The following is a 12,329-nucleotide window of genomic DNA, read 5'->3' on the forward strand; positions in this document are numbered from 1 at the left end:
GTCTAGAATAAATAGGTGGGACAATATTCTGCAGCCTACTGAATGGGAGGTATTACCTTTAGAAAGGTCATCCTGGGAAATCTGAACTGTATCTTCTGGCCAGCTACCAACAACAGGAGTTTAATTTAACCTACTGCCAGCTTTCAGTAAGTACACAGATCTTAAAAGGGTACCTGTTTAAAGCTTTTTTCTTTATCTGTGCACCTCACCATACCAGGAAGATCAGAGATATGCTCCCTGTAGTCATCTAAGACAACTCAATCTTTACCTAAATTTCACCTACTGTCATAGAAACTCTTAGCAGGTGTTGCAAATTAGCTGCTCTTCAAATCCAGCTTCTTTGACTTCTTAAACTAAAATTTAAGGATATACAAAGATGATGAATGCGCATATTGTAAAAAGTAGCATCATAAAGCTGCTGACTGGGTTAGCTACATTAGCACATCCTTCTGCACAATTTACTATTTGTAGTGATGCACCCCACACCCCCAGCAGGTGTTTCCATATAGGGAAAGTTTAAGGCTCACCCCTTAAGGTAAAGAACCTAGATTCTCCCACATCCCTCTGACAAGGATTGGCTCAGGGTCAAGAGAAAAGCATCTATTGGATCTTGTCACCGTTCTTCAAACCCTGTATCCCACTCTATTGGCTGCAAGCCAGGTTACCCCTCCTAAAAGATTCAGTATTTAAGAGCACAAAAGGAAGTAAAGGCTTTTTGAGATGTTGTAGCAGGGTGTCTGAAGTTTCTCAGGCACCTGTGTGCAGCTTATTAATTTGTTTTCTGTAATGTTTTGTTATTTTGTTATTTTTTGTTATTTTGATTTACAAAAGATCTTCGAGGAGCTAATTCAGATCTTCAGTCTTGCTAATTATTATAGCCACTTTTCTACCAGGCTGGACCCTCAGAGTGTGAGTAAAACCCACAACCATTCTTGAACTTCCGTGCAGATCCTTTATAACAGCCTTAAGACCCTTGACTTCCATGTCATGTTATGTCAGGTCTTCTTCAAATTATTTTTTATTTATGTGTGTATGAGCATAGAGTGCAGCACAAAAGAGATGATTTATAGAGAAAATGGCACAGAGTACTAGATTTTAACACTGTATTTTGTTGGAATTATTCCAAACCTACACTGAAGTAGCTCTAATCTGGTTTCATGAATTCAGGAGCCATTAGAAATTGTAGCACCTTAGGCTTGTTCCCAAAGTATATCTTTCAGTGTAGGTGAAAAGAAATCATACTGTTCTTCTCCAACCCCAAAAGCCATCTGTATAGGTCTGAAGCACCTTTTAGTCACTTAGATATACCTATTCTTCTGAATTACATTGGTTGCTGAAGAATAGCCACACACCAGTCTGGACAAACAGAATGTGCTGGGATATAAACCCAGTAAACAGAGGCACTTTTTTGGTCTAAACAGTTCCCTGACTTGTTTATTTTACTAGGGATCACACAAGCAGTGAACAGGGACACTGGGGATAGGAAGAAGGAACTGGAAAGGATGAGACTGGGAGGAAGACCATTTTTATCACTGACAGTATTACATTAATAAACATCAACTACTGTTCAGTGGAGAAAAAAAAAGTGCTCTGGAACTTAAATATACTTAAAGATGTATATTGCTGACTTTTCAGTAGTAACATCCACATCTGTCTTTGAGGGTTGTAGAAAGATTCCCCTGCTCATATGCACACACTGAGTTCTATTTTTAGTATATTAATGAAAACAGTTCCGTCATCTCTTCTACAGTGACCAATGTCTGCAACCATTTTGTTGTTTCTTCTTTCATCAAATTGCTCATAAATTCTAATAATTTTCCTCATTGAAAACAACTCTCACTCAAAATTGCAAAAGCTCACATAGAGAGCCCATTGACTTAAACTTGTTTAAGAAAAAGAGGATAGATTTAGATTACATAAAAGAAACTAATTATTTGTTGTCAGGGTAGTGAGAGACTGGAACAGGCTGCCCAGAGAAGTTGCCCAATCCCTGCAAGTGTTCAAGGCCAGTTTGAATGGGGCTTTGGCCAACCTGCTATAATAGTAGATGAACCTGCCCATGGCAGGAGGATTGGAACTAAATGAGCTTTAAGGTTCCTTCCAAATTAAACCATTCCGTGATTCCGTGATTTCATCTACAAATTTACATCCTTGCATTCATGCCTATTGTATAAATATTAAATAAAAGAATTTTTAAAGAGGTCTCAAAGTATGAGGCTAAACTATAGGAACTGCAAGGCTCCATAAGCATGTATGCAATTTATGCTAAATGTTAGTTTCAAATACTGCAGCATCAATACAGTTTATTAGATTATCCTATTGCTTCTTCTCATTAGATACCTGTCAGTAGAGTCTTTTTCACAAAGAATAATCATCTGCAACAGTTCTCAGTTGCTAAATTTGCACCATGTGTTACAGGTAAAAAACGTTACATTAATTTTAAATTAATTGTCATTTACTAGCTGCAAGTCAAAAAGCTTACAGCCTTGTTTCCAAACTAGCAAGTGCTTTCTCTAGGAATTATACCTGTAATGACATCCAGCCGTCCATCTCTGGATATGTCTTCACAGAAATCTCCGAAGTGCCACAGAAGACACCATTACTGGAAGCAGCACATCCAGAGGACTCGGCACTCTGCTCACACTATTAAACCTCATATCTCAACAGAATGCCCTCTAAGGAAGCTGCAATGTTCCTGATACCCCACACAGCTCATCAGAACAGGCTGTTTCTGCAGAACTTTCTTCTGCGTGAGCTTTCTTGCCCACAGATCCACATCTGGGCCTACCATGCAAGAAACTTCCGACATTGTGGGAGCAATTGGAATTTGGAGAGTTTTGTGGACCCCAGTAAATTACAGAATCAAATATTCTGAGTTGGAGAGCACCCACAGGGATCATCAGAGTTCTGAACTCTGTCAGGCTCAAAACACTTTTGACAACTATACTCAATATGTGCAAATGGCCATTTTCAAAGTTTAAGATAAATATACCTTTCTAATGCCAAATGTTAAATATTACATTTCTAATCCAAAGCAGAAAGAGTTTGAGAGTCCACACCAGCACTCACATATTGCAAAAATCAGTTTTCTGCTAATCTTGTTCCCAGCAAGACTGGAAGTGTTTATATTCAAACCTCAAAGAAAACCATTTATAAGTACACAACAATCTGGTGAAAATACCAAATTATAAAGGGTAAAACAGATAAGGATGAACTGTGGCAAACTCAATATAGGCATTATAAGATGAAATGACACAGCAAGAGGACAAATGAAGTGCAGTAGATATACATCAAATGATGAAGACTGTAAAATCCTTATATCCCCTATGTAGCCATAACACCAGTGAATACAAACACAACTTCCTAAATGCAGTGACTGTTAACGACCATTTCAAAAGGATCAAGAATAACATCTTGAGGCCAAAGCTTGACTCAAAAGCTAAAGAGAGGATAGAAAAGTCCCTCTGGGGAGACAAGAAGGCACAGAGAAAACCAAAGAATTTCGCTGTGGTATTACATACACTGAAGTTCTTGTTTTTTCCTTCTTTAAACACTGGAACAGAACTCAGCAGTATCCAGAAGCAACTAGTAAGGATGATCCAATACAGAACATTTTTCATAGTGGGAGACACTAAGTAAACTGATATTCTTCAGTATGGAAGAGATAGCTCAGGAATGTGTAATAGAAGAAGCTTATTGATTCTCGATTGATACTGAAAAGGAGAACAGGAATCTTCTGAAAAAGTAGGTTACACCAAATCAAATTAAGAGGAAGCAGGTTTCAAATAAACAAAAGGAAATATTTCTTCAAGCACAAAGATAAATGGTGTAATTCCTTACCACAGGATATTGCAGATGCTCAAAGTTTACATGAATCCAGGAGAAAACTGTACTTTCCTAGTGGGAGAAAAGTCCATTCACTGAAAACCTATCTGCTGAGATTCAGTCTCAAATAATTGAAGGCTGGAAGAATACTATGCTTGCTTACTTTGCCCTTATGCTTGTCTCCAGGGCACCACTTCAGGCTATCATTAGAAGCAGGATGCTGAGCTTGATGAACCTTTAATCTGACCAAATGGGTATGTGTAAGTAAATTAAACAGTGATAGAGCTTGGGACCTGGGACTTGGTCATCTATATAATTTAATTGATAGACCCCAGCTGTGAAGGTTTTTTTGCAGACATTTCAATGAGTCCAATTAGCATTTCCTCATATAATTCCCAGGCACAGTTCAAAAGTTAGCACAGGCTAGGCACTATTCCCAACAGACACTTTTGATTAAGCCTGTTTCAAAGGGCAAGAGCATTAAGCAATAGGAAGATGGCCAGATCAAACCAAATACTACAGAAATACCTGATAAGGTCATGTTCAGCTTACTAGGATGCCAACCTGACTGCATATATTTCAGGGAGAGAAATAAAAGAAGATGCAAAGAGGTGACTAAATTGATACAAGATGAGAGAAAACTTGTATATTTCCCTATACAGCACTAGGAGACAAGTATGAAAAATCTCTGTTCACATTTATATCCAGCTGGCAAAGTTCTCAGTCTCACCAGCATGAAATAAGATTTCAAGGATTTCAAATATCCTTCTCCCTGCCCCGATAAAGTATCTGCATTGATGGTTAGCACAGGTAAGAGACAAATTTTAACCACAGTGACACCAACTCCACTCACATCCGAACAAACTAGGGAATAGGACCCTAAGTCTGTAATGCAAATTGCATATTCTTTCATTACTCCAAAAACATTAAGAGCAGTTAGTGTCCATAGTTACATCAAGATTTGCAGTTTATGGAATTTACTCTTCTAATCTTTTGCTCAGACTGAAGCATTTCTAGCAGAATCTACAGCTCACAAATAGAAGCACTCTACTAATACAGTGCTACTAACTGCTTCTCTTAATTGTAGTTTTTTAGTATTTTTAATTATAGACCTTTGTCTTCTATCTATGTGCAATAAGTTCTATTTTTCAAGTAAATTGGAAGCTTCCCAATTTACAGTATTTGAGCTGTCTGGTTTTACCACTGAAATTTATGATACAGACATCAAAATATTAGAAACAGTAATAATGACGAGCTTCAAACCAGCATATTAGACCTAGGAAAGGTGGTTCTTTCTTCATTTCCTTATGCTTATTTAAGAAAAGCATATTGAAGACTGAAACAAAAGAGTACACCTGGGGACACCCTGGAAGTTTATAGTGTTGTATGCACTGGATGGATAGAAGATAGACAGGGGAGTATTTTATTAGGTGTTATAGGATGAAGTAGAAAACGTTGAACCTCCAGGAAATCTTCTTGACACTAAGATCTATTAGGAATTGTCTTCTAAAGGAAATAGATGAAACCCTGTTTCCTGGGATAATTCAAATTGCACTTCAGAAAATAGTAAATATATACAAAGAACATCCTGCATTTAGAAGAAAATTAGGCAGATGAAATTTTTTTTCTACATTTAGGTTGGACAAGCCCCAGACTCCTCCTCTCTTCTCATATGTATACACAGGCCAAAGCACAATTAAAGCATGGAATATGTAATGTAAAAAGGATGAAGCTCTGGAAATAACTATCATTATGATTCTATTCTAGAAGTTTCCCTTATTGAAATGCATGTAGCTTTTTAATATAATTTTACTGAGAAATATTAATCACAGAATTATAGTAAAATAATAACTTTAACAGAGATCAAGTGTTTACAAGTGCATATCATAGCACATAAACTGCTACACAGCTCAGGTCCAATGACATCCAGTTTTAAAATCCTCTACTTTAAGTGTGAGAAGAAAGGGCATACGCTTTATGAAGGAAAGCAGCCAGTCCAGCAAAACTGCAGTTGAAGAGTCCCTCTCTAGAGCACAGCAATCCTCCTACTCAGAAGCACAGCTTCTGAGTCTCCTGAGATATCAGCTAGTCCTGTGATCACACCTTGCCTCTCTGACTTAAAATACAAACAGGGATTTTATACTAGCATTTTGAAAAAGGTAAGCAAGGCAAGGGATTTAGGATTCCCAGCTCCATGTATTGGAATAGTCATTTGATAAAATACAACACTATGAAATTACTATTATCTATTAGTGGCAAACAGGTCATATTTGCTCAGCTATAATTAACATGTAAATGTGTTGGCTTTTCTATCACCACTATTTCAAATAAAATTTAGGTTTCTTTCACATATACTGCTAAATATTAATGAAATCTATATGGTGTTCACATTCCATGTGTCCCAGAAAATTGAACTCAGTGTTCTAGCACATTTACAGAAAGAATCATATCTGTGAAGCGTACTAAAGAAAATACATGTTATAACCAAAAATGTATGCAAGATGACAGAAAAAATCAGGGACCAGTTAAAGAGTACTAACTGGAGTGACCAAAGGAAGCAATAATCAGGAGGAAAGAGAATTAATTACAGATTTAGCAAAGGAAAAATATATCTTAGAGGTTATTTGTCTAATTTGGATATTTAGGGTGGACATTAGATAAGTCCTTCACATACGGAGTGACTGGGCATTGGAATGGGCAGTCTAGAGAGGTGGTGGAGTCACTGTGTCCCTGGAAGTGTTTAAAAAAAGACAGAATGTGGTACTTACCGCCATGGTCTATTTAATAAGATAGTGTTAGGTCATAGGTTGGACTCAATGGTCTCAACGGGCTTTTCCAACCTAGCTAACACGCCCTGGGCCTGTTCCAACCACAAAGTGATGCACATACTTCTAGTAACAAAATAAGTAATAATAAATAAGATTTCAGCCTCTGCAAGTTTCAAGACAGGTCTGAGATATTGAAACCTACAGAGGTTGAAATCCAAACCTGTTAATCAGGCCAGATTGCTCAGGGCTTGCCTTGAAAACCTCAAGGAAAAGTTGCTGCTGGAAAACCACTTTGGGCAACTTGTTCCAGAGCTTTACAATCCTATCACAGGAAACTATTAACTGGACATTAAAAAGAACAAGTATGCATGTTCAAAAAGAAACTATCTTGCTATTCTCTGTGCTTATCGAATTAGAAATAAGTGTAAGGGATACCTTGCATAATTTTGATGCTATTAACAGAAAATGGCAAAGTCATTTAAGATAATCTCATCTCCTGTGTTTTCATGAAGCAAGTCTTCAGTTTATTCCCTTTTGTGCTACCAGAATAAAAATTGCAGACCACTGGAAGAGGAAATTACTTCCATAACAACAAACAGTGTTAAAATTAAAAACCCTTTCCTAATGGCTACACAGCATTTTCATTGATGCATTTCCAGCCCACTGCTCTGCATGCACTACAGACACACAAACAGACCATTTCTTTCATCCTTGCAGCAAAGTTATGTATTTGAAGACTGTTCACATATTTTCAGCTGACTCCACAGTAAGAGTCAATTATGCAATCCTTCCTCAAAGGTTCTGTATTCCTGAGCACCAGTCAATCTCAGTGCTCGCCTTTCAAAATCTGTAAAATTGAAGCCATATCAATACCAAATAGCACTATTTAACAGGACTTTTTAATTAGTGTTGCAGACAACACTTCACTTTGGAACATTTAAGTCTTTCAGTTATAATTTCGTTTTTCTTTTCAGGCTACATCGCTGATTTACCAAGAACATTCCGTATTTTAAAGCTTTCTTCCAGTTATTACCAGTACCTTCTGACTTCCTATCATCACGAAATGCAATAGCCATATTTTCTATCCCATACTGTAAAATTAAAATTCTAAGCAGCATTAGAAGGAGAACAGATCCCCATGATATAATCTGCCTACATGGCAGGAAACCAATTAAAACTGCTTTCAGCATATACTTTTTCAGTCAAGCTATAAAAGGGTAAACCAATGTTTTTGTTGCAATTATAAGACTATCATATAAGAGTGTCATGATCTATGTAACACAAAGAAAACAGAATACAAAGGAGAATTATAATAAACTCACAGTGAGAGTATATTTCCCTTGGAGGCAAAATGTGCAATATAACACCTGCACAGTCTGTACTTCTCCTACCACTATTGGCTTCTGTAAGAGAGAACCAAGTCCAGCCATGACCAAAAGTAGAACAAGACTTTTGGATTCCTCAAGAAGAACCAAGTGTGGCAGAGAAACTCTTAAACAGCATAATGGAATCTCCCTCAATAATTTACATTATAGATGCTTCCCATAACTGTAATGTACAAATGATCACACTCTGTCACCTCAGTTGTCTCTGTCTCTCTGATACCCTGAAGGCTTCCTCTGCCAAAGCAGAACATAATATAAAAAACAACTATTTTCATTTGATGAAACGAGGTATAAGGCTGAGTTGGTTTCAAGTATTCAATCTTACTAAATGATAGGATCACTAAACCAAAAGTAGAGGATAGCACATTTCCATGTACATCTGCGGAGTCTGGAATGGCAAAATTCCTACGCTGAGGTAGCTGTGTCCCACCCTAGGTTATATGCAAAATAGAGTGTGCAAAAATTTTGTTCCCTAATATGCAATATTAGGCAGAACTTTTGGTAACAGGAAAATTTTCCATTTCAGGCTTTGAAATCATGTTTGTTACTCACAAAGTAGTATAACTGTTCCATTTTGTGCTGCTATGTTAAAATTCAAATGTGTTGATTTATTTTTTTTTTATGCTGGAGTTTAGTAGCTGAAACTCTGCATTGTTATTGTTATTCTTAAAAAATTATTTGATTTAAATCTGAAATGAGTAACTGCTAAAGACCTACTTCCCATAGCCTTAAAACACATGCTTCCAACACAAATGTCTTGTGTAGCTTCTGATGAGACTAGCCCAAATTATTTTGAGTGATGACTGGTAAATATAAAGATCCTTCCACTCTTATATTTCCTTTAATTTGAAGGGCAGTTGAATGTAGATTAATAATAAATAATAGTAAGCATAATAATAAACACTGGAAGTATTTTTAAAGGTGACCTTTTAATTATCATCTGAATTTATGAGACAAAAAGAAAAAAAAGTGGTCTAAGCATGCTCATTTAGCTTCCACATAAGAAAAATGTGACTAGCAGTGGTTGGATCATTTTATCTCTGTTTTAAAATAAGAGAAATCAAGCAAAGAGAGTGGCAGCAACAGCTGGAACCATGTGCTCCAACACAATTTATTCATAAAACTCAAGGAGAGCACAGCACAGCTACAGAGCAATTATGGGGAGGAAAAAAAATAAAAAAATAAAAAAATCCACAAGCCTTTCAGAACTGATAAATAATATACTACCAAGGGAATAAGATCTGCCATTGGAGTTAGAAACACTCAAGTTTAACAAGTGTTTTTTTAGAGGCTGAATTCTCACATTATAAATGTTAGCTGCTATGGATGCTGGTTTTTACTTCTGATACTTCTTCCTTCTTGGCTAATGGGATACTTCCCCCTAAAAAAACCTCCACATTTTAAATCTGCTTCAATTCTGTTAATCCATAGCATGCTTTCTTTAAAATACGAACATGGAAAGCTGTCTGACACTTTTGAAGAGGTATGATAGGTGAGTGAATATATCCATGTCCAAAGCAGCCTAACTCACAAATATATTACACTTTTTAAAATTCAGAAGCTGACACCTACTCTCTATTTTCATCAGTCTGAATATTGCCAGAGTAGCAGCTTCTGTCATTCTTCATCTTTATGATATATAAATTCAGCAGAAATGCTTTTCTGCACCTTTTTTGGACAGTGGGCTGAAGCACAGAGAAACTACCTGTTTCAAGGTAAGACTCTTATTTCAGGTTGCCTAATCCAAACCAGCCAAAACTAGTGAGAAACCAGTAAACAGGCATGAACATGGTTAAGAACTGAAGTTACAACCATAAATTATCACCGCTGTTACTTTAATTCCTATTAGACAAGCTAGTATCTGACTCTTGCTTCCACTTGTCCCTCAACACACATTTATTTGCCTTTGATTGATGATCTGGGAAGACTTACCTGTCAGAAGTAACACAAGAAGATTGGGTTGCATCATCTAATGCCACCCAATGCTGGCATTCTGTCAGGCAAGACAGCCTTCCACAAGGCCAGTTTAACTCCCATTTTAATACAAGCTACTGAACTATATCTTGCCACTGCTGAGGTTCTGTTGGTTCCTCATAAAACTTTTTCTTACAGGAAAAGAAAAAAATCTAAAAGAAGCCCTGATGGCACTCAATAAATACATAAAGAACTTCTCATTCTTAAGCATTTATATGTCAAAAATTTAAGATTTTTTTTTAATTAAAGGATTAAGGTAGACACTCAGAACAAAGCTCTACTTGGTTGGCCATGTATCATCACATTGTTAAACCAATAAATTACATGGACAGAATAATTTACCTTTTCACCATCTTCACCTTTACTACCTGGAAAGCCATGTTCACCCTGGAACACAAAAGGATGAAATACAAATCTCAAACAAACATGGTTCAAGTAATCGTGTTCTTTAAAATAATTTTACTGCACTGAACTTTTATTATGAGACAAAAATGAAATAATTTGGATGCTGATTGTCTCTCATGCAAAAAGGAAATTTTGAAATGTCTACAAAAGTGATATGGTTTTCTATAGTTTTGCCAGTTAATAGGAGTAATTTATTTTTGCATTCATCCTAAGGGATTTTCTCAGCTTTAAAAATTCTCAACTATTTATTGACTCTAGACCTATTTATTAAAATACTACTATTCTTCTGCAGAACCAATTTTAATACATTTATTTCTATAAACACTTTCATTTTAAGTTTTAAATATGGTCAACTGTGAAGGTCTCCAACCCAGATCAGTTGAAAAAATATACAGATATGATTTATGAAAACAAACTTATTTTACTTTGAAAACCTTATTCAATTACCCAAATATTAAAACCAAACCAAAACAAAGAAAGAGAAAATACAGAAGAGGAGAGTTTTAAACTATTAACTCAAGCTCAGATTATTTCAACAGATTGAATTCTTTGTTTGATGGTATTTCAATAAAAAGGCCTATTATAATGCTCTTTCCAGCTCTAATTTCCTAACTTTTAGCTCAGAAAATGATCATACTGTACAATCTTACTATGTTAACTTTATCAAAAGCAATCTGCAGTCTGTCTATATTATACAAAAATAACACCTGCTCTGGGTTTTTATTAATGTGTACATGAATGTTTTGTGAGACATACAGAAGACAGATGGGCAAAATTATGTACAGACATCACAAAAATGGCCTAATTAAAAAAATGCAAACTTCTTCTTTCACCCTCAAATCATCTAGCAGGAGATGATTTGCATGTCTTTTCCAGTCTCCAGAATTCAGTCTCATGAACTCAGTACAACACACATGGTTTTTTATACATCTCTAGATGAAAAGAGTGGAAAATATCCAAAGGAAAGCTTATGATGTTTTTTAAATTCCTTTAAAAAAACTAGACAGAGCAATGTCTAAACATTCTTTCACCCTTCAGAGAGTGTAATTTCCTTAAATAGAAGTCTAAGGTTTAAGTGAGGTTAACTAGAACAGCTGGCTATAACTTGCAAAATTTCTTAGCAGCATTTTGGCAAATCTTTTAAGTAATGTATTGTGTACTGATCATGTACTACACATCTGGGAATTAAATTGAAAGCTTTGGAGGTGTGCAGAAGTATAAATTATCAAATAATTATGGACTTTTCATCACTTCCTACAAGTGGCTCTCTTTTACTTTTTTCTTTTGGTAGGGGTGGCTTATACAATCAACAGCTCAATTTTAGAAGCAAGCCCAAGACTGAGCATACAGAATGGTATCTAGTGAAATAAACTTCCACATGTCCTCACCTAAAAATGAGAGGCTAATTCCTGAAATAATTTACAAATGTATACAATTTCTATTCAGTTCATCTAGTTTCCTTTCCTTGCGAAAAGTCAAGCCAGATAGTCTTTTGAAGCCCCTTCCAGCCTGGGTTGTTCTGTGATTCCCATTTTTCCCCAACTTTCCACAACACAGCTAACACTTATTCTAAAAAATTCACGGAAGCGATTTCTTCATTTAGCTTACCCATTTGTGTTTTTACTCAATCTTGAATTCATTATATGAAGATTATTCTTAGGTAGAGTCAACATTTCTCTAATTTTTGCTTGTATTCATTGCCTCTCATCCTTTTATTGCACATCTCTGATAGGAGTCTAACTCTGGCTGTTCCACACCTATCCAGTATTTACAGCCAGCAATGAGTCTGCACACCACCACCACTTTCCAAATGATCTCACCCTAAGGCCGAACAATCCCAGCTCCCTCAGCCTCCCCTTTTACATCATGGGCTTCAAGCCCTGGCCATCTTGGTGGGCCTCTGCTGCACTCAGCCCAGGGAGCTCCAAAGTGGATGCAGAACTCCAGATGTGGTCTCACAAGCACTCACCAA

The 12,329-nt window shown here is 36.3% G+C and overlaps 1 protein-coding gene across 8 annotated transcripts in view; it reads right to left on the minus strand.

Moving 5' to 3' along the window:
* Positions 1-12,329, minus strand: part of COL19A1 (collagen type XIX alpha 1 chain) — a 178,440-nt gene that overhangs the window by 100,807 nt on the left and 65,304 nt on the right. For 7 of the 8 annotated variants that reach the window (XM_083856907.1, XM_083856906.1, XM_083856905.1 and 4 more), the window contains exon 11: positions 10,295-10,339. The exons of the other annotated variant lie outside the window; for it this stretch is intronic. In XM_083856907.1, coding sequence (XP_083713033.1) covers positions 10,295-10,339 — 45 coding nt within the window. The remainder of the gene's footprint in view (positions 1-10,294; positions 10,340-12,329) is intronic. 8 annotated transcript variants of the gene reach the window in all.

This window comes from Zosterops lateralis (assembly GCF_965231275.1).
Source record: "Zosterops lateralis genome assembly, chromosome: 3".
NCBI classification, from domain to species: Eukaryota; Metazoa; Chordata; class Aves; order Passeriformes; family Zosteropidae; genus Zosterops; species Zosterops lateralis.